The sequence below is a fragment of the Ammospiza nelsoni genome, chromosome 21, assembly GCF_027579445.1.
Source record: "Ammospiza nelsoni isolate bAmmNel1 chromosome 21, bAmmNel1.pri, whole genome shotgun sequence".
NCBI classification, from domain to species: domain Eukaryota; kingdom Metazoa; phylum Chordata; class Aves; order Passeriformes; family Passerellidae; genus Ammospiza; species Ammospiza nelsoni.
Genome location: NC_080653.1, coordinates 5679370 through 5700944, shown reverse-complemented (window position 1 = coordinate 5700944; position 21575 = coordinate 5679370). Strand labels below are relative to the sequence as shown.

General features: G+C 48.3%; 3 protein-coding genes across 4 annotated transcripts; 2 read left to right on the top strand and 1 right to left on the bottom strand.

Moving 5' to 3' along the window:
- Positions 1 to 490: 490 nt before the first annotated feature.
- On the top strand, positions 491 to 2153 carry POLR2J (RNA polymerase II subunit J). Its single transcript, XM_059487075.1, has 4 exons — positions 491 to 649; positions 797 to 886; positions 976 to 1150; positions 1638 to 2153. Exons 1-4 carry the CDS (start codon positions 597 to 599, stop codon positions 1671 to 1673), a joined length of 354 nt encoding a protein of 117 aa, XP_059343058.1. The 5' UTR covers positions 491 to 596; the 3' UTR covers positions 1674 to 2153.
- A 7-nt stretch (positions 2154 to 2160) lies between these two features.
- Positions 2161 to 19429, bottom strand: LRWD1 (leucine rich repeats and WD repeat domain containing 1). 2 transcript variants are annotated; one of them, XM_059487071.1, is made up of 16 exons: positions 19231 to 19429; positions 16969 to 17111; positions 14511 to 14745; positions 13167 to 13286; positions 11778 to 11930; positions 10979 to 11119; positions 9996 to 10337; positions 9238 to 9364; positions 8881 to 8990; positions 8221 to 8428; positions 6694 to 6766; positions 6464 to 6604; positions 5710 to 5804; positions 4985 to 5146; positions 4279 to 4403; positions 2161 to 2454 (listed from the first exon to the last, which is right to left on the bottom strand). In XM_059487071.1, the coding sequence occupies exons 2-16, from the start codon at positions 17046 to 17048 to the stop codon at positions 2314 to 2316; spliced, it is 2253 nt and encodes a 750-aa protein (XP_059343054.1). In that variant the 5' UTR covers positions 17049 to 17111; positions 19231 to 19429; the 3' UTR covers positions 2161 to 2313. The 2 variants fall into 2 exon arrangements, with proteins under 2 accessions (XP_059343054.1, XP_059343055.1); XM_059487072.1 differs by lacking the exon at positions 19231 to 19429 and adding an exon at positions 18802 to 18947.
- Positions 19024 to 21510, top strand: ALKBH4 (alkB homolog 4, lysine demethylase). Its single transcript, XM_059487073.1, has 3 exons — positions 19024 to 19424; positions 20055 to 20252; positions 20691 to 21510. The coding sequence occupies exons 1-3, from the start codon at positions 19302 to 19304 to the stop codon at positions 21324 to 21326; spliced, it is 957 nt and encodes a 318-aa protein (XP_059343056.1). The 5' UTR covers positions 19024 to 19301; the 3' UTR covers positions 21327 to 21510.
- The last annotated feature ends 65 nt before the right edge of the window (positions 21511 to 21575 follow it).

Sequence of the window (21575 nt, the reverse complement as noted above, 5' to 3'; positions counted from 1 at the left end):
CTCAGCCTGTCCGTGTGTCTGCGGGGCGTGGGGACGGGCCGGGCACTGCCCAGAGCCCTGCTGGTGGCACTGGTGACGTTACACTGGGGACAGCTCTCAGGGGCCTGCTGGTGCCATCACTGGCGGCCAGCACTGATGGCAGCACTGGGGATTCTAGTGGTGGTGCTACTAATGGTGGCAATGCTGCCATTGCTTGATGTCCCTGCTGTGCCATTTCTGATGGCCCTGCTGCTGCTGGCTCTGTTGGTGCCATCACTGGTGGCTCGGCTGGTGGCTTGCTGGCAGTGGTGGCATCCTTGGACTCTGCCCACGGTGCCAGCTGGTCAGCGCGGTGCTGTCTCCAGCGGGGACACCGCTGATGGTGTCGCTGGTGTGTGTTCTCCTCCCGGCCCCGCCGCTGGCCGCAGCGGTGGCTCTGAGGCGGGAGCCGCCCGTGTTTGTGCCGGTGTCCCCGGCCCCGCTGTCCCCGCTCCCGCTGTCGCCATTGCCCTCAGCGAGTCCTCCCGTCCGCCTGGGGGCGCTGTGGGGCCGCCAGCAGCACGGAGCTGGCGGAAGTGACGTAGCGGAAGCGAAGCGGCCGCCATAGCAACGGCGGGATGAACGCGCCTCCGGCCTTCGAGTCCTTCCTGCTCTTCGAGGGCGAGAAAAAGTGAGGGGGTACCCGGGGGCGGCTCATTAAACCCGGGGGACGAGTAATTAAACCCTAATCAGAGCCGGGAGGGGGGAGCCCCGGCCTTTCCCCGCAGTTCCCTGGCGCGCACGGCTCGCTGACATCCCTGTATCCCAAAATCCCCAGGATCACCATCAACAAGGACACCAAGGTGCCCAACGCCTGCCTGTTCACCATCAACAAGGAGGACCACACGCTCGGCAACATCATCAAGTCGTAAGTTGAGGCGGGGAGGAGATTTCGGGGGAGGTTTGGGGTTTTCCTGCCTTTCATTTCACTCTTTGGGGTTTTTATTCCCCTTCCAGGCAGCTGCTCAAAGACCCCCAGGTGCTGTTTGCAGGGTACAAGGTCCCACACCCTCTGGAACATAAAATCATCATCCGTGTCCAAACCACGCCAGATTACAGCCCCCAGGAAGCTTTCACCAATGCCATCACAGACCTGATCAGTGAGCTCTCCCTCCTGGAGGAGAGATTCAGGGTAAGGGGATTCTTTTCCTTTTGCAAAACTCTTTGGCCTTGTTGTAATGTTGGTGTGTGTCTCAAAGCTGCTGGGTTTAGGTTTATGAATTAATCCAAGCCACTCTCCTTGTGTTGTTCAGCTGCTGTCAAAGCCTGGCTGCTCTTAAGTGCATTTTTATTTTCTTTTTTTTACTTCTCCTGACAAAACTCTGGGCCTGTATTTTTACTTCTCATAATTTCTGCTCAGTTTATTTATTGATTCAGCCCCTGAATCCTAAGATTTAATCTTACTCAGACTGAGATAGTACCTCTGATGTGCTGGGAAAAGGCACCAATTTGTAAATAAGTGTTGATTTTAATTCCAGTATTATTTTTCTGGTTGCTGTAGAGATTTCCATTGTGGGTGGTTGTGATTCACAGAAGATTCACTGGAATGATTAAACACCAACATCCAGCCCAGTAACAACTCCTCTCTAAGCATGTGCATTTTTCCTTTTGCTTTCCAGGTTGCAATTAAGGACAAACAAGAAGGAATTGAGTAAAATGGAGCAGACTGTTGCTTCTGAGGCAGAATGATGTGTCTGTTACTGGATGAAATATTTAAACCTCCACTCATGGCAAAAATTTTCCCCCCTTGTCCCACTTATGTTTAATTTTTGACAGCAATATTTTAATTTTTTTTTTCATAGCCAACAGGCACTTTGCCAAGAGGATAAATGTCATGTTGGATTTGGTGGATAAGTCATTAAAGTGATTTTTAGTTTTCTAATTGGAGCTTTAAGGCAAATATTTGTCCTGGGCTGCTGGGGAGGTTGCTGTGGGTAGGATTCCAGCATGAGAAGCTGCTCAGTGACAGCTGGAGATGAACTCTCTGCTTTTTCCTGCCAAAAATTCCAGGCACTGCCAGCTGAACTGGTATTTTGTTTTATTAAGTGTCATTTCTATAAAACAAATGCACAAATTGTGAAAACTTACAGTAAAAGGAACCGGATGTTTACAATGAACTGATGAGTTTAACAAACTCTTACCTTGTTTGTTTTTTTTTTTTTTTGTTTGTTTTTTTTTTTTTTTTTCTCCATCTGGCACATAAAGCTGCTCTAGAAAACGTTGATGGGCACATGGGGAACAGTCACTAATACTGCACTAGGTCAAAGCACGGGGGTGGAGCAGTGGCACAGGGGACTAGGATTTCTTCCAGATGGCTGTAATGTTCACACTGGTCAGCACAACAAGGTAGGTGAAGGCAGGGTCTGCCACCACGTTGTTCACCAGGATCTCAGGGGGCTGCTCCCCGTTCACGCGCAGCTCCGGCCACGTCAGGATCTGTGGGAGAGCACAGGGAGGGGACATGGGGACCTGGGGCACAGGCTCCTGCTCCTGAGGAGCTCTGGGATGTTCCTAAAGGAGCAGGGTTTGGTGCACAAGGGAAATCACTTCAGCCCCATAGGATCTGTGGGATATTCCTAAAGGAGCAGGGTTTGGTGCACGAGGGAAATCACTTCAGCCCCAGAGGATCTGTGGGAGAGCACAGGGGTGAGGACATGGCTGAGGGGGACATGGGGCCCTGAGGCACAGGCTCCTCCTGCTCCTGAGGAGCTCTGGGATGTTCCTAAAGGAGCAGGGTTTGGTGCACGAGGGAAATCAATTCAGCCCCATAGGATCTGTGGGATGTTCCTAAAGGGCCAGGGTTTGGTGCACAAGGGAAATCAGTTCAGCCCCATAGGATCTGTGGGATATTCCTAAAGGGGCAGGGTTTAGTGCACAAATGAAATCACCTCAGCCCCAGAGGATCTGTGGGAGAGCACAGGGAGGGGACATGGCAACCTGGGGCACAGGCTCATCCTGCTCTGGGATGTTCCTGAAGGAGCGGGGTTTGGTGCACAAGGGAAATCACCTCAGCCCCAGAGGATCTGTGGGAGAGCACAGGGGTGGGGACATGGCTGAGGGGGACATGGGGACCTGGGGCACAGGCTCTTCCTGCTCCTGAGGAACTCTGGGGTGTTCCTAAAGGAGCAGGGTTTGGTGCACAAGTGAAATCTGATGCATCTCAGCCCAGGAGAAACTGTGGGACAGCACAGGAGTGGGGATGTGACTGAGGGGGACATGGGAGCCTGAGGCACAGGTTTTCCTTCTCCTGAGGAGCTCTGGGATGATCCTAAAGGAGCAGGGTTTGGTGCACAAGTGAAATCAGCTTCACCTCAGCCCCAGAGGATCTGTGGGAGAGCACAGGGAGGGGACATGGGGACCTGGGGCACAGGCTCATCCTGCTCTGGGATGTTCCTGAAGGAGTGGGGTTTGGTGCACAAGGGAAATCACCTCAGCCCCAGAGGATCTGTGGGAGAGCACAGGGGTGGGGACATGGCTGAGGGGGACATGGGGACCTGGGGCACAGGCTTTTCCTTCTCCTGAGGGTGCTGGAGCTGTAGGCTATTCCTAAAGGGCCAGGGTTTCACAAGTGAAATCAGCTGCACTTCAGCCCTAGAGGAATTACTGGTGGCTGGGCAATGTATTTCCAAAAAACCTGAGGAATTACAGAATTGTTGAGGTTGGAAAAGAGCTCCCAGAGCATTGAGGCCAGCCTGTGACTGAGCAGCACCTTGTCACTCAGGGTGCCACCTCTAGGAATGGTACTTCCTTCCCACACCTGAATAACCCTTTCAGGGAAGAAATAATGGAACACTCTGTGGAATGTAGCTGCAGAGCAGTGGCTGAGAGCCTTTGGAGTGTTTGATTGTCCTTTCAGAGGGACAGGCAAGGGGACAGTGACTGCCCAAAAGAGAACTGTCTCCAGAGGGAATACTGGGCAGGAAAAGGGTGAGTGAGCATAGGGAAGCAGTGAGGCCTTTCCTGCCAGGGAATGTTCACTCTGGCTTCCCTCTCCTCCCTGGAGGATGTGGTGCCTGCACATCTGTGATTTGTGCTCCTCACCACTTTTTTAGGGCTGTTTCAGGAGGAGCTGCAGGGGGGGACAGATTTGCTTTGCAGCTCCTCCTTCCTGTCCCCAGTGAATGGCCTTGGCCACGCACTGGAGATTGCTTTAATTGTTTGTGAGGCTTATCTGTGGAAACACAAGGCATGTTCTGGGACAGGCCTGCTCAGGAGAATGGGATCAGCTGAAGGGAGGCACAGAGAGCAGCTCAGCCCTACCTGAGTGGGGGAAATCCTCCGCTCCGAGCGCTTTCCCTTCGGAGAGCCCCAGCCCGAGGTGTAGGTGGAGAGGTTGTACATCCACACACTGCCCTTCTCATCCCCACAGAACACGTATTCTTTTGCTGTGAGAGCAGAAGAAAAAGCTGGGAAACAGGTGTGGAGCTGGGAGTCTGTTCTGCTGTAAAGGACAGCTGCAGGATCCCATATTTCAGCAAATTTCCCTTACGGGCACAAAAATATGAATCTACCTTACTCTGAAAAAATTCATTTGAACATAAACCAGCTCTCTTTAGTGTAGAAAAGCTAGTGCTAAATGCTTTGGGATTCTCCTGACTTCGTTTTGGGAAGTGCTAACTGGATCAGGTTTGTTTGTTCCTTGTCAGACTCCAAACCCAACTGCCCAGTGTGTGACATCCCTGATGCATCCCACAGATGCACCCAGCATCCCAGTGACTCCTGAGCTCTGTGCTTTGAAAACCCGTGCAAGAAAGACCCCCCTAGCCTCAACTGTCCCCCCTTATCAGGCAGAAGGTGCAGCTGTAATTATTTATTACTGTTATTTCCACCCAGCTGCTGCTGGAGCTGCACTGCAGAGCTGCAGAGGGGAGAGCAGAGCTCTGAAATTCCAGGCCTCTGCCTCCAGCTCCAGGCTACTCCCATGGATCAAAGGAGAGCCATGGCCCCAGGAAATGAGTGCTCCTACCTGGGCAGGTGCTGAGTGTCAGGTAGGACATGTCTGTTGTGGACCACTCCAGCTCAGCCAGGATAACTGCAGACATTGTCCTCTGGCATCCTTTTCCCTTGGCATCAAAAGACTTGCTCCAGCTCCACAAGTATATGCATCCTGGTTTGGAGCTCTTGGAAACTAGGGAAGAAAGGAAGGGAGAGGCTGTGGCAGCTGCAATGAGACAGAGGTGGTCCATCCAGAATATGGATTTCAAGCCATGGGATCTGATCCAGCAGCAACTGTTTGCATGTGCTTTACCTTATTTCAGAATAACTGGAGGTTGCAGAGAGATTTTCAGTGCTATGTTTATGTTCCTGAGCTGCAGAACAAGCATAAGCTGTTCAGAAGGAGCCAGCCCATGATGTGAAACCCACAGTTCCCCTAAAAAATACCCTGTTGCCACCAGCCCTTGAGCAGAAAGAGACTCTTCCCCCCTTCCACATTGGCACTGCTTGGCCATGTGTGCACTCAGGGATGTGTCCAGCTGATTTCTGGTCCTGTCCAAGCATGGGTTTGCACTCTAAGCACATTTTTGGGAAAGACAAGTGACTCTGGGAGACAACTCCATCCTGTGCAGCCCCCCAGAAGGTAAAGAGGCTGTCACACTCCTTTCAGCCCCTCTGCTTGTCATGCTGGCTTCACCCTGCACATGCTGAAGTGCCCCACTGTTTTTGGGATTGTGCTGTTGTGTTTATACTCACCAACCACATCATCATTGAGAAAAGCCAAACCGTCAACCCTGTGAGATGTTGTCAAGCTCTCCTCACTAGGAAACTGGAATATGGCTTCAAAAGGCCTAGAGCAGGGGGGAAGGGTGAAATCAGCCAAATCCTGGACAGCCAGCAGTGAAAGGGCACCTGGCTGCAGAGCCCAGAAGGAAATCTGTGTGTGTTTGTGAGTCTCTTGCCAAGCTCAGGTGAATTCCCAGTTGAGTTTACACTTTTGGTCACTTGGGTTTACTTATACAGCAGAAGTCTGTTTGCTCAAGAGATTGCTGCACTCCATCAGCATCAGGATATTTGTCACCAGGGCATGACTTTGCTTGCTTCTTCCTCATAATTTTGTCCTGAGCTCCCACAGGGTCCCAGTTTCCTGGGTTACCTCACGTACCAGGAGCAGGGGAGGCCACACTGTGAGACTGGAAATGGATCCAAAAGTTTACACTCCGTTACACTGCCTGGAGATGACACACCCTTAACTTTTGGGGTATTGGATTACACTCCTGCCAGCCTTCCTGCACAGCAGCCTGCAACACCTGCAGCTTTAACACAAGCTGTGAACACTCCTTGAGTATCATGCTCCTATTTTTCTGGCCACTCTGGGAAGGGGAGGATGTTCTAAGTTTGATAGGATGTGCTGCTTTTGCTCAGACCTCCTCAGTTAGAAATCAAACCTTTGCTAGGACTACTTTTTGTTCTGGAAAGCAAATGCACATTCCCAGCTTGTGGTTCTCACCTGCTTTTTTGTCCCTTATCCAGTTTTATGTTCCAGGCAAAACAGCCATCTTCACAGCCTGCCAGCAGGTACTGCTCTGGGCAGGTGGGGACCAGGGCAATCCGGAGGGGGATTGAGGCTGTTTCCAGCACCAGCAGCTGGCTAAAAAAAAAGCAGAGAACAAGCAGTTAAGTGGTGCTGTGATAGTTACAGGCTCTTGGACTGGCCACATCTGGTTTTTGAACTTTTACCTTGCTTTGAAATTGTAGTCACAGTCTGGAATCCCAATATCCCAGAGTGCAATTCGCTTGTCATAGGATGCAGCTGTGGGACACAGAAGAGAAGCAGGTAGTGACACTGCTGCTCATCTGGCTCTTCTCTGCTAGCTGGCACTTCTGCCTGGGTCACAGTCACCCTCTAAGGCTCCAGAGAGCTCATTAAAGCACAGCAGCACTCCCTGAGGCTCCTGGCCCAGCATTTCCCAACACTGTCACACATGCACAGTCAGTGTTTAGTGTTCTTATCCTGTGCTCTAAGAGGGGCAGATAAAGCAGTTTGTTTCCTGGTGTCCATCGCTGAGTTGTGGCTTCACAAGGTCTTTAGTTAGTGGCCCTCTGAGCCTGTTTCTGGTCAGGGCTTCTAGTGGAATCTAAAATATGAGCTCCAACCTCTACTCTCAGGTAGACATCACTTTATTTCATGTATCCATGGCTTACTGTGTTCACATCCACAGCAGCTCCCAGTGGGAAAGTCAGGCACTCACAGAGGGTGAGAAACATGTCACCAAGCTGATACACTGGAAGCAGAAACAGTTCTAACAGATTACTCTGAGTAACCTGGACCCTCATCAGATAGCAGCCCTCAAATTCAGAGTTTGTTGGTGTCCCCTCCCCCAAAATGATGCAAAGAATCTCCCTTAATTACTCTAAATTTTTCTATGAAATATAACGAGTCTTGCTGTCCACACCATTAAATGGCTGTGCTACCAACCTTCTTATCCCTTCCACCACCCTCCTAATCCTTTCCTCTGCTTCTGCTTTTGGCATTCCTGAGCTTCTTCTTGAAAAGTATCCCCTATTCTAAAAAAAATATCCACTTTTAATGGTTCATGTAGCACTTTAACCACTCCAGGATGTGGGTAATTGTAGGCAAGAGAAACAATGTGCTCTGGGGTGCAGGTGCGGCCTGAATGGCTCTGTCCCAGCTCACTGTACAGCCTGACAATGCAGTTACAATTTGTAACATGATGGTTCATTACCAGTCCATGAGCCACAGCCTCTGTGTGTGGCAAAGCTCTCCTTGACATCAGGACCTGAATAGAAATCTCTGTTGAGGCACAGAGTTCACATTAAAAAAAATCAAAGTAAATTAAGCACATTGTTGGATAAAATGAAACCCCACAGCCCATAATAAGCTGCTGTGCTGCAGGAGAGCCCTGCCACTGCCTGGCTCCCAGCTGCCTGCTCTGCCATTCTTCTTACTCATCCCTGTGGAACAGATCCACTACTGGGCTTGTTTGTGGCTAATGTGTGTGTGACAGCCACCCTGAGAGCCACCAAGGGACAAACAGGAGCTGCTGCACCTCAGCTAAAGAGGCAGGCTCTGGCTGAAACAAGCTGTTCCTGCTGTCACAGGAGAGTCACAATGTTCTCTCCCTAATGCCTGTCCATGTCTTTTGTTCCTGTGTCCCTGCCTGCCCTGGTGACAATTCCCCTTGTTAAGGAAGCCCTGACTTTTCCACATCACAACTAAACCCAGGGATTCTGAGGCAGACTTACTGAAGAGGTGGGTCTCCTGGGTTGGGCTGAAGCAGACAGTGGCAATGGGCTTTTTGTGAGCCTTTATCTCTCCATAGCAGAAGTCAGCTGCCACGTGGATGAGTTTGACAATGCCTCTCCTCCCTGCAGCTGCCAGGATGTTGTGAGCTTTCTTGCGGCTGTCGCTGAGCACCATCGTGAGGGTTGTCCATGCAACGCTGAAGAACTCCTGGGGCACAAGGAAAACAAGGCTGGGGTGACAGACAACAGAGAACAGCCAGCAGGGTGGTGGCTGTTAGCTCAGAGAAAAGACAACTGTCACAAGTGCTACTCAGGTGGAATGGCACAACTATTTAAGATGGAGCATCAAAACTCAAAACAGCTCTCAGAAGAACATAAACTACAGAAAGAGGATTTTATACCTCTGTGCTGTCAAGCAGGCTCAGCAGCCAGACACATCTGTGTGAGGACTGGCAGGCTAATCTCCTAAACTAATAAAAACATAAACCCAAACCAGGCTAAAAGGATAACAAGCAATATTTATCATCTATCTTCATCTTAACACCTGTAATTGTAATTGTTACAGGTTCTGGTGTTGTAATTATTACAGGTTCTGGTGTTGTAATTATTACAGGTTCTGGTATTCCCATTCAGTGCTCACCCTTCCCACTTGCAACCCACCTCTGTAGCCACTTTATACTTTTTCAGCACTGTCCCTGTCTCACAATCAATCAGACACACAGATTCCCCTCCACAGGTTGCCACGGTTCTGGAGGAGCTCACAATGGGATCTGAAAGAGGAAAATAATGGGTGGGAAGTTCCCAGGTTCAGGGATAACACACGAAGACTGCAGCTTATCACTGCCTGGTGCTCTCCCAGTCTCCTGTTTTCAAAGTCAAAGGAGAATTTACGTAAGCAAGTCTCTTCCTGACAACGGAGACTACAGCTTGAAGGAGCAGGGGTCTGAGGCATGGAGTCTGCTGGGATTCCAGAGCCAGGTGGTTCTGGGAATCCTGCAAACCTCTTTAAGAGCTCACCTTTCCTGGCTCCAGAGTCTATCACTGGCTCGAAGACACAGGACCAGAGCTGTGTTTTAAAATCCTCACGGCTGTTGCCTTTACTGTGACACTGAAGAAAATGCAATGGCTCTGCACTGACATCCTCCTACAATAAATCATCCACATTTAGAAAATTCATTCCCCTGACACGGTTGGCCTGTGATTGCCTTGACAGAACCCTCTGCTGAACACAGCAATCTGAGTTAAACTCAAGTATTTTTCAGCCTGTCTGTGCTATGGAGAACAGGAGAGACCGAGGTGCCACAATGCTCAAGACTCCTAAAGCAGCAGGGAACTGTTTAGCAAAGATGTGCCCAGCAGACCCCAGCAGAGAACCCCATTTCCTACAGCAGAGAAACATGGAAAACCCTTTAGATCCCCACTGGCCTGAGCTGAGGGGGAAACACCTTTCCCCATGCAGCCCCTGAGTTGAGAGCAAGGCTTGCCAGTCCCATTTCTAAGCACAGGTTTGCAGTGCACCACCTCGGAGCGCTGGTCCATCCATCCCCCAGAGGGGATCCACTGGGCTCTCCTGGGGGGGTTCCTCCTCTCCCTTGATGCCTCTGAGAGATTTAAAACAATGACAAAAAAAAAAAAAAAATCCAGACCAAAACTCACAATATATTTGGCCAACTATGAGCTCCAAGCTGTGCAGAGCTCTGAAGAAACCTGAAGGCAGCTCCTCCCACTCTAAACCAAGAGGCCCCAAGCCAGTCCCAGGGGGCTGTTGGATGTACCTTGCGCTTGGAGTTCTTCACAGGGGTCAAGGTAACCACACTGCTGTCCTGCTCCTGGCTTTTCTGTTCCCCTGTCATCTGACTGGATCTTCTGTTGCTTTGCCCCTTGGGAAACTGCTCTCCATTCTTCTGTGTCCCTTCAGCTCCCTGCTCAGGGGTTGCCTCCTTGGCTGGTTGGTTTGATGTTCTTGGTTTGTCAGGAGCTGGGTCATCCTCCACATGACTGGATTTTCTGGGATTGACTTCAGCTTCCTCCTTGGTGTTTGCCTGGGTCTTGGACCTCTTTTTTCCAGGGCTTGATTTTGAATGATTTCTTTTCCTCTTGCTGGGTGTTACTGTGACCTGTAAAGCATGTTGTCATGTTGTCAGGTTCTACAGAAGGTTTTTAGCTTCCCCGAGATGTGCAGACAATTTGTAAGTCAAGGACATTAATTATTCAAATGCAAGTATCCTCCCACAGTTACAGACTGGGTTCCAGGAATCAGACAGCCCAGAGCTGCAGGGTTCCTAGAGGCAGAAGCTAATTGAAACCACACATCCAGCCTCCTTTTCAGCTCCCTTCCCCTGTCTCAGTTATTTGCAATTTACATTCAATGTGGAAAAATAAATCTCATCTATGGACCACAGGGGTTCAGACTGCAGTGATTTCCAAGCAGGAAAACACCAGCAGAGCCTGGCCAGGCATCAGCCCAGGTCTCTAATTAAAATATCTCTTCCTAGAGGAGAGGTGGAGTGAGTAGCACTGCACTCATGAAATGTTTTTGGTCCCCTATGAGAATGGAAGCTCTCTCAGGGAGCAACTCGACCTTCACATTTCTGGGAAAGCTTCAATCTGGCTGTAAAGAAGAACCTGAGCTGTGGGATACAGGCTGGAGCCTGAGACTGCCCCTGTGGTTACCAAAGGGTCATAAATGTGAACTGACAAGAGCTGCTGAATTCCCAGGAAACAGAACATTGCTAATGTAACTGGAAACATCACCTACCGGAGCCACCTCTTCTGCAGCTTCCCTGGGGCTTTCCGTGCTTTCTTCCTCATCCTCATCTGTCTTTTCCTCTGGTTCAGTATCAGAGTTTAACTCCAGACCTAGTGAGTTTGCCAGAAACTCTTCTGCAATCATTTTCACCTGAGAAGCAAATATGTGGATATGTTAAAAAAGAAAAAGATGATGACGAAAGGGCCACAGCATATCAAGCTCTGATGTGTCATGGCACAAAGAGCTTCTTTGCTGAGGTTTTAATATCAGCTCCCACTATTCTGTGTGAAGTTCACAGTGGTGGAGGAGTCCCCAGCTGACATTACATGACCCAAGAACTTCGCTTTGTCATGGGCATTCAGAGTACACAGCTGTGGAAAAAACAGCACAGCAATACAACAAGACAAAGGAGAGACAGAAGTCTCAATTGTATTGAGATGTATCTCAATTGTGTGAACAAACAAAACAAATGTTATCAACTAAATGGTAACTACACTTCTGTCATTATCTTTACTCTTTCATCAAGAATAAAAGTTACTATTAAACTAATTTGCAAATAGTTCAGTATTAAGGATACTGCAGTCTGATTAATGAGTACAAGTATCATTATTGCTTATGAATTAAAAAATAATATTTAATGACAGCCATTTCAACTTGGTGCACGTTTACACCTGATAACTGCTTAACAAAGCAGTGAAGAAAGAGAAAAATGATACCACTTGTCATCAAGAGCACCCAAATCCATGGAGTGTTTCACTGCAGCCCATGCAGGAGCAGGAGCAGGGTCCTTGCCTGGGATGTCACCTACCCGCCAGCGGGTGAACTCGCTCAGTGAGCTGGGCCCATACACCACGTTGGTCTGCACTGACTTCAGGAACTTCTTCTTGATGGACTTCACCTGCTCAGCTGTGTATTTCTCAGGGAGTTGGTCACTGAAGAATTTTTTCCAGTGAGCAGTAACCTAGGCAGAAAGACTGAGTTTATTCAACAGAAAAGCACGAGAGAACTCATGAAAGCATTTAAGAAGTGGCTAACCCTATGTGATGGAACCACTTTAATTTATTTATTCATGTTCAAATGACCACTTCAGCTAAGGAGAAGTGGTTCAGTTCCTCTGTAGCAAGCTGGAGTGAGTGTGGCTAAGCAGACACTGTCAGCATGGACCCAGTTAGAGAGATAGCTGGACTCCAAAAGGCTGCTCATACAGGATGTTCACCTGCCAGCACAGTTTCCCATTGGAGTTTCTGGTGGGCAGTTTCACATCCATCAGCATTTGGACCCAACAGATATTTTTACATTGAAACACAGGACTAAGAACTGGGCAGGCAGGTACAAATAACACCAGGGCAGAGACACCACAAAAAGAACAGCACAGGGGAGTGTTTGGTGTCTCATTAAACAGCCAGCCATGATCAGTTGTCTAGGACAAGAGGCTGAGCAGCTCTCAGAGACCCTTTGAAGTTCACAGGTTTTATGCAGACAACACTCAGCACAACTCATCCCAGTTTTCAGGATCTGAGTTTTCCTCCACTGTTACACAGAAGGAATTAAGAAGATAATTAACTAGAATACAAATGGTAAGAGTAGTAATACATGACAAAAAACAGCCAACCAAACCTTTTTCATAATTGAACAATAATTTTGCTCAAGATCACAACGATGCCTTGTGGAGACAATCTGTCAGGAGCTAAATTGTGTAGACAAATGAAAATAGAGTTCTACACATCCACAACTGAAGAAGAAAGAACAAATCCTTATTCCTGGTGAATGGTGGAAAAAGCAGGATTATCCAGAGCTTGATTTTGTTCTCCCTGCTCCTGGGGCCTGGACAGTAACTTAAATTAGATGGGGAGGTGTTTGCAGCTGTTCTGGCAGCACCAGGCTTCTCCCATTCCTGAATGATGATCAGAGTGACCTGAAAAACTACAGGATCAACACAGGCCTGGTTGGCCCTGCTCCTGTCACTTAAACCAAAGGCAAATTGCTTGCATAGAGCAGGTAGAGCAGATGCCAACAGTGAGCAGAGAAAGCAGCTGTAAGACATTTCCTGGGTGGCCCATTCTGCAGGCTGGGCTCAGATCATACCACAGGTATTGCAAACCCCTTGAAGCTTGTTTGCAGCTCTGTCACTACACTGAGCACAGGATTTAGTTATTTTTGGGGTGTTTAGAGGTTAAGGAAATATCCCACACCTTACCTTGCTGGTGAGCTTTTGGCTGTTGACACGCCTCACGTGGTTGGCCAGTTTGGTTATGTCCTTGCCATTGAGCAGACGAAGATTTTGCAAAAGAAACATTACTTTATAGTCATCATTGAGCTAGAAGGAGAAAAAACACTGGAGTTACAAAATTTGCATATGTGGTACATGCTTTACCTTTAGTCCTTGATTAAAATACAGCCTATATGAGAATGATATATTTAGTAAGGGAAAGCGATGTCGTACAATCTCCTCAAGATTTTCAACCTGTATTTCACATTTTAGGTGTGAATTAATGTTCTTTATGAGTTGGGATCTTAAACTGCAGACAGAGCTGCCCAGCCCCCAGGCAGTGCTAACATCTAGCACAAGGTGGGGGCTGTGTAACTGCTCATCTGCTGGGCCTGAGTGCAAGACTGGGAGCTCTGCTCATATCCCTGACCTCTAACACAGGGGAAGGCCTGTCCTGCCTCCAGTCAAGGAATTCCAGCAGGAATTCCTTGGGTCAGATAGTTCACCATACAGCCACACACATACTAACAGTGTGCAACAACAAATAAATATGTGGGGATGGTGAGTAGGTGATGCCTGTTAGCAGCACAAATAAAATCAGTTTTGGATGTTTGACTTGTATAGATCATTGGATGTTTGACTTGTCACCAGATCCTCTTGGGAGAAGTCAAAACCTAAACCAGACTAATCACCAAGTTTAAACCCTCATCTGAGGACCCAGTCTGTGCTCTTTTCCAGAGCACAGAGGGCACTAAAACTAATACAGATATTAGAATATAAAACTAGCATTAGATATTAGGAAAAAAATTTATTGTGGGGGTGGTGATGCACTGGCAAATGTTGTCTAGAGAAGCTGTGGCTGCCCCATCCCTGGGAGTGTTTAAGACCAGACTGGATGGGGTTCTGAGCAACCTGGTGTTATGGAAGGTGTTCCTGCCCATGGCAGGGGGTGGAACAAGATGAGCATTAAGGTCCCTTCCAATCCAAATCATTCTGTGATTCTGTATTTCTCTAAGAACCTCTCTACACAGTCATTCCTGTATTTTACACTAGTAAAATGTTTAGTATGAGCATGAGGTACTGTACCTGATAAGGCACCTAAGACAGCACTTTGGCCTAGAGAATCAAGACACAGATTTTAATATCTGAGCTGTTTTAAGCAAGTCACTTCTGCAGATTGAGAAGCAGTGGCACAAAGTGGTTAAAAGTCACACAAAGGCTGGCTGCTCTCTAAATGCCCTCGCCCTTGCCACCCAAGAACAATGTATAAGAACTTTGCACAAGTGCTGTTTGTTTTTGTCTCTGTTTAATGGAAGGAGGGGGGTAACTCACTGTCAAGTACACATTGTTCTCATAGGTCAGCTCCTCGAGCAGAGGGAACTGTTTCAGAGCAGTCACATCTTCCAGCTTGTTATTGTTGCAGTTCAGGACACGCAGATCAGGCAGGGTGAGGCTGTTGGGAAATTTGTCCAGTAAATTATCAGAGAGATCAAGTTTCTGCAGGTGCCTCAGGCGGGAAAACAAGCGCGGGTCTAAATCTCCAGTCTTCAACTGCAGCTTGGACAGGCTGAAAACAAAATAAAAAACAAAAAACCAACCATGAACTATCTGTAGCTCACTGGAGAAACAAATGCTGATTTCATAGCATAGATAATCCCACCTGGTGGCACCTCAGTCCAGTACAACTCCCTGGGTACAACTGACCATTGGTTTTTTTAGGGTTAACTCAACTATCTCTTGAGTTATCACCTCCTCACAATAGAAGCACCATTTTGTAAGTTTTTAAAATTTTTATAAAGATTAAATAACTAAAAAGTGTTTAGTTCTACCAAAAGCTAATTTATTTCTTAGTCGCAATGCTTTATAAACATTTTTCAATCTATCAACTTTCTATCAAGTTCTAAGAATTCTTTACAAATCCATTTCCTACACTGGTGGCAGCATTCTGGATTGTGAGCACAGTGTGGGACAGCTGATGTGTCTGAGCTAACAACCACCATCAGAGACTCAGGTCTGCCCAATTACAATTAACCTGCAACTCAGATCATCTCCTAGGGGTTACTGAGGTGGCTGGGAGCAGTAAATCACCAGAAAAGTTCTTATTTTATATATAAAAAAATTACTACACCTCTCAAAGGTTTGGTATTTTATTCCTGTGCAATGTTAATCCAACAAGAGACCTGTGGCAATTCAAGACACAGGACCCTCAGTGTACCCAGTCCATAGAATGCACTGCATTCATTATTTCACAGTTCATGCCAAGTGCAGAGTGTGTCCCCAGATAATCTGGCTGTTTTCAAAGAACTAACTTCACAAAAAAGCGTTTTTCCATTTCTTTTATAGTGAGATTTGTTGCAAAAACTTCCAATGGTAAATGTAGAAATTCACCTAACAAAATCCCAAAACTGCCACCAAAACAGAACTTTGTCCTGAAAGGGGAAGTGGTACAATATTGGTGAGGGGAAAAGAAATATCCCTTCTCTGTAAGAAAGTGAAAATTGCATAATATAAGCTGGGTCATTTATATTTGTTTAGATCATTCAGGTGAGCTCCAAAGGGAGCTTCCAGCCAACATCTCTTGAGGGCACAAGTTTGGGTTCCTTTAACAAACAGAATCTCTTTCTCTAATGACCAGTTAAAAAAATAAGCTTCTAGATATTAGTGAAGTGTGAATGAGACAAATAAATCCAGAAAGCAAGATCCTTTCTCCTTCACTTGCCATCTCAGAAGTGTAGCCAGCCAGTCAGAGCTGCTAAGACAGGTTGAGGACAATCCAGCTGGCTGCAGAGCTGTGACTGTGGTGTCCTTTTGGGGAAAAAAACTCAGTGGTGTTCCCCAAACAGACTTTCTGAAACACATCACAGTACAAAGCTGCATGGAGAAAGCCACAGTCCAAAAATCCAGAATTCAAACATCTCCCCACCACTCTGTTATTGAGATTATTGCAGCTGATACTCAGAGGAACTGCAGAAATTCAAGCCCACACCAATCAAGGACATCATTTCCTCATCAAGAAAAAAAAAATCAACAGAGTTCTCTGTCTTGTTGGTGATTAACTGATGTTTCTTACTAAAAATAATTACTTTAGCACAAGGCAAACTGAAAGAAATAACTTTAAGGAGTACATGTGAAACCCAAACCTCCTGGCTTCAGCAACAAAAACAACAAAGGTGCCAGCCAGAAATTGGCCAGCTGAGCCACTTGGATTGGCCAGCTCTGTGTTAAATATTTGGAAGGACACATTTTTGCAATGACCTCTGTCAAGGACCTGAGTGACAAAACTGTTTTTAGTGGTTTTTAAGTGATTCAGAGTTTATTCTCTCCCTCTGCAATGTTTGAGGTAGTGGGATAACAGGGTTTAGGAGAGATGGAACTTGATGGAGGGAGAGGAAAATGGAAGGGAAATAATGCCAAAAATACTTAAAAAACCCTCTGAAATCTATGCTGGAAGATTCTTTTATTCACATTAAGAAATTGCTAGAAAAAATGCAAGGGCTTTGGGGGTAGGGATGATACCTTGGGCTTAGGAAATTGGGATCCAGCCTTGAAAAAATGGCAGCAAATATACAATAGAAATGGCAAAAAAAGGTGACATCTGCCAATAACCAATTAGAGAATGCAGTGCCACCATTGCTCACTGATCCTGCACTGGGAATGCCTTCTCAGCTCTGTGCTTTGATACTCTCTTCATTTAAGTAAAAAAATGTTTAGAGGAAGACAGACACACAGATAAAAAGCCATTGCCAGGTTGAATTAATCTGGAATTTTCCATGGGCCTGTCTGCACTTACTTGAGCGTCTCGATCTTTCGGAGCCTCGTGGATCTTGGAACTGCTCTTTCCAAAAGAAGTTCTGTGGTGATTTTGGACATTTTTAACCTCCACCTCTCTGCTGGAACCACCAGTCAGTCAGCTGGAGGATGTCTTCTGGTTACCTTGATAAAACAAATGGGAATAAGAGGAAATCTTTCAACAGCTCCAAGAGAGGGAAAAAAAAAAAAAAAATTATGAGGTTATCTACTGGTTTTGCTGCTGTGTTGGAAGCCACCTTTTTTACTTGGTTGAAATGAACATGGCAGAGATTTTTATTGGATTGGGCACAGGTTCTCAGCACGCTGATCCAATCCATCTCCAGAACAACAGGGATACCTCCTGTGGCTGTTGGAGTGACAGACTTGCTGCAGGTGAAAGCTGTCCATGAGTGATGGCACTCAGGACCAGGACAGCATCACAGGGACCTGCTTGTGCCTCTCCCGGGCTCTGCTCCATGAATCCCAACATTCTTTCAAACAAAAAGCAGCAGTAAGAGTCAACACACCTGCTGTGAATGGTTTTCTCCCAAAAAAGTGACACTGAGCTCACTGGCCTGGCCAGCTGGACAGACTCTTGCCTGATGACTTCCAAATTCCCCAAAATTTTTGGAAAACTGAATTAACCAGCAGAAATTCAAGCACATACCAGTCAAGGACATCATTTCCTCATCAAGGAATAAAAAATAAAAATCAACAGAATTCTCTGTCTTGTTGGTGATTAACTGATGTTTCAGTAGACACAAACAGAGGGATATGCTGATATTTGGAATAACAGTGCTGACAGGACCAAAAGGGCTCCATGAAATGACTGGTCCAGGGCTTCCCATTCTTCCTGACACAGATTCCAAGAGAGGGAAATAAAAGAGAACAGAGCTCCAAGGCCAGGCTTGCTCCTGTCTTTCTGTGTTAGATCAGTGCTGCCCAAATGACATTCCAGCACATCGTGAGGGGACACGGGGCACTGAGCTGTGCTTGGGCTTGGTTTGAGCAGCAGCAAACATCTACAACACCTGCAACATTGTGTGATGAGCAAGAGGCACAATATCATATATACTGAAATATTGTATGCACTGAAATATCGTATACAGTGAAATATCGTATACACTGAAATATGGTGTACACTGAAATATTGTATACACTGAAATATCGTATACACTGAAATACTGTATACACTGAAATATTGCATACACTGAAATATTGCATACACTGAAATATTGCACACACTGAAATATTGTATACACTGAAATATTGTATACACTGAAATATTGTATGCACTGAAATATTGTATGCACTGAAATATTGCATACACTGAAATATTGTATACACTGAAATATTGCACACACTGAAATATCGTATGCACTGAAATATCGTATACCCTGAAATATTGTATACACTGAAATATTGAATACACTGAAATATTGAATACAAGCACAAAGAGCTGATCTGAAAGCCAGCTCAAACAGCAGGTCTGTGGGATTTGATTGTTCAAAGGACAGAGCTCTCCCTGAGAGTCCAAGCACAGGGTCAGGCTTGTTCAACCAAAGCTCCCTCAGATTCTGTGTCTACAATAAAAATGTGACACCAGTGACTGGACGTGCCATGGCCTCTCTTTGGCACACCGGCACAGCCGTGACAGGGCAGGAGCCGCAGGGAAGGCCAGACACGGCCGGTCCCATCCCACAGCCCCGGGGATGCTGCAGAGGCACATTCGGTAACCGGGGGTGCCGAACGCCGGGGTTATTGCACAGGGAACGGGCCCCTCCTGCCCCCCGCAGCTCTCGGGATGGAGCCCCAGGGCCGGGCATCCCCTGACCTGAACGCGTTCCGTGCAGCTGCCCCGGGACGCGATGCCGCGGCGGTGACAAGGCCACGGATGCCGGGCTGTCCGCGCACGCCGGGCGGCCTCCGGGCCGCGGGGTAGCACCGGCCGCAGGCCGCGGCTCCGCCCGTGGGCAGGGCTGGACCGGGCCGGGCGGGGCAGGTGCGGCCCCGGCCGAGGCCTCGCCCGTCACCGCCGCCTCCGGACACCGAGCACCGCGAGGGGCCGGCGCCGGCCGCGGCCTGAGGCGCCCCCGCGGGGCGCGCGCCGCGCCTACAACTCCCAGCGTCCCCCGCGGCGCCGAACAGCGGCGGGGAGCCCGGGCGCGCCGCGGGGGCTGCTGGGAGCGCGAGTCCGCCCGCACCCCCCTTTCCACCCCCGCTGCCCGACCGCGCGGCCTGCGCCCAGCCCCGCTGGCCTCACCTGGAAGCGGCCGGGGAGGAGCAAGAGGAGCCGGGGAGGAAGGAAGGGCGGGAGGAGGAGCGGGGAGGGGGATGCAGGCGGGAGCCGGCGGGATGCAGGCGGCGGGCGGCGGCGGAGGGCCGGGCTGCGGCTGCAAGGGGATCCGCTCCTGCCTGCTCTGCGAGGGGCCCGCGCCGGCCGCTCCGCCCCCGCAGGTACCGGGGAGGGGGCGGGCGGCGGGGCGGGGAGGGGCGGGCAGGAGGGCGGGAGGAGCCGGGAGGCGGCGGGGACCGGGGCCGGGGGATGGCGGGACCCCCGTGCCCGGAGCGGGGACCCCGGGGCCGCAGGGCCACAGCACGGGCCCGAGCAGAGCCCCCGCGGCGGCCGCCCCCCACACAGGGTATTGTGAATTGTTCAACTCTCAGAGCCGGAGCTCACCTGAGCCTCACGTGTTACGTTCACATTCATTTGTTACAGCTCAGCCTTGTGGCCTGCGCGGTTTTCATCAACTTTCCTCGTTCAGCATTTATTGCCATGACAAACCGTGTCTCTGCAGCAATACCCACCATTAATCTCCTTATACCTGTGGCCCTGAGGGTCATTGGTTCTTCCCTGCCCTTCCAGGATAAAGACATCACAAGGGAAAAAAAATTGGCTTCAAACAAGCAGCACATTGATGCTGCAGCTGAAAAAAAAGAGCAGGGAATAGTTCCCCAAAAGCAGCTGTAAATTTTTCTGTCTGCAAGAACTCTGTGCAGTTTTCATGCTGCAATAGCAAGGTTGCAGGGGTAAATAATGGAAATATCTTATTATTTTTTTTCCCTTTTCCGTTGATATTTCCACAGGGAGAAGATAATTTCACTTACTGTCCAGCAACAGGCCTAGCTAAAGGAAATGAGCACTCGGAATTTGCTGGCTGGGCATTTCCCTTTCCAGGGGTGTTCCTGGTGGAGGAGTTCATTAGTGAAGATGAAGAGTGTGAGATAGTGGAACTGATGGATCGAGATGACTGGAAACCATCACAGTCTGGCCGAAAGAAACAGGTTGGACTTTGGAAGCACATCTGATCTTAGATCCCTCTGGAAAAGGAAAGCTGTTTTCAATTAAAACCCACAATATTGAGATGTTTCATTAAGTGTTTTCCTTTGAAAGCTTTTCCTGAAATCAATGGCAAGAATTATCTGTAATTAAAATCAGCTTCTTGCAAAAATACATGATAGTTACAATAAACAGTATTTGATCGTGTATGTTCCAGCATTAAAGTTCACACAATCTCCAAGGGAAAGAAGTAGGTGTTCAGATTTGGTTTTACTTTACAAATCCAGAGAGATTAATGTAGATTCACTGAGTCCTTTTGCAACCTGGCAACCAGGTCAGTGGAAGAGATGAGAACAGAACTCTGCAGGAACAGCCTCTCCAAAAAGACTTGTCCTAGATTTTTCCTTTACACCAGCTTTCCCCTCCCTCTTCTTTTCCAACAGGACTACGGACCCAAAGTGAACTTCAAGAAACAAAGGCTGAAAGCTGGCAGCTTTACTGGCTTGCCAAGTTTCAGCAGGAAGATTGTGGCACAGATGAAGGCCTGTGCTGTGCTCAGTGGTTTCTTACCTGTGGAACAGTGTAACCTGGACTACAGACCAGAGAGGGGCTCTGCCATCGACCCCCACTTTGATGACTGGTGGCTCTGGGGGGAGCGCCTGGTCAGCCTGAACCTGCTCTCACAAACTGTGCTCTCCATGTCCTGCGACTCACAGGACACCATCCAATTACTTCCTATTTCAAATAAGGAAGAATTAACCCCCCCTGCACCTTCCACGCAGACATCAGCGTGCAGAAATCCAGGAGAAGAGGGAACCGAGTGCTTTTTGTCACCGAGGCTGGTTCCAGGGAAGGAGGTGAGCGTGGCCATCCTCTTGCCCCAGAGGTCGCTGGTGGTGCTGCACGGGGATGCGCGGTACAAATGGAAACACGGCATCCGCCGCAGGCACATCCAGCACCGCCGCGTCTGCATCACCTTCAGGGAGCTCTCGGCCGAGTTCTGCGCCGGGGGCAGGCACGAGGAGCTGGGCAAAGAACTGCTACAAATTGCTCTTTCCTTCCAGGGGAGGCCCGTGTGACCAAGGGGTTGCGTTTTGTAGGGAGAGGTGTAAAATGAGGTATGGAATTTGTGTGATGAGGTTTATTTCACGTGTGTGCATAGATAAGCTCAATAAAATCAAGATTTAATAAACAAATAAAAGGGGGTGAGCTCTGAAACCTCCTGGGCAATGACAGCTTTTAGGCCAAAGCCAAAAATTTTAAGTTGCATCCATTGTCTGTGTTGTAACAAAAAAGCAAACAACCAGTTCCTAAACACTTAAATGAAC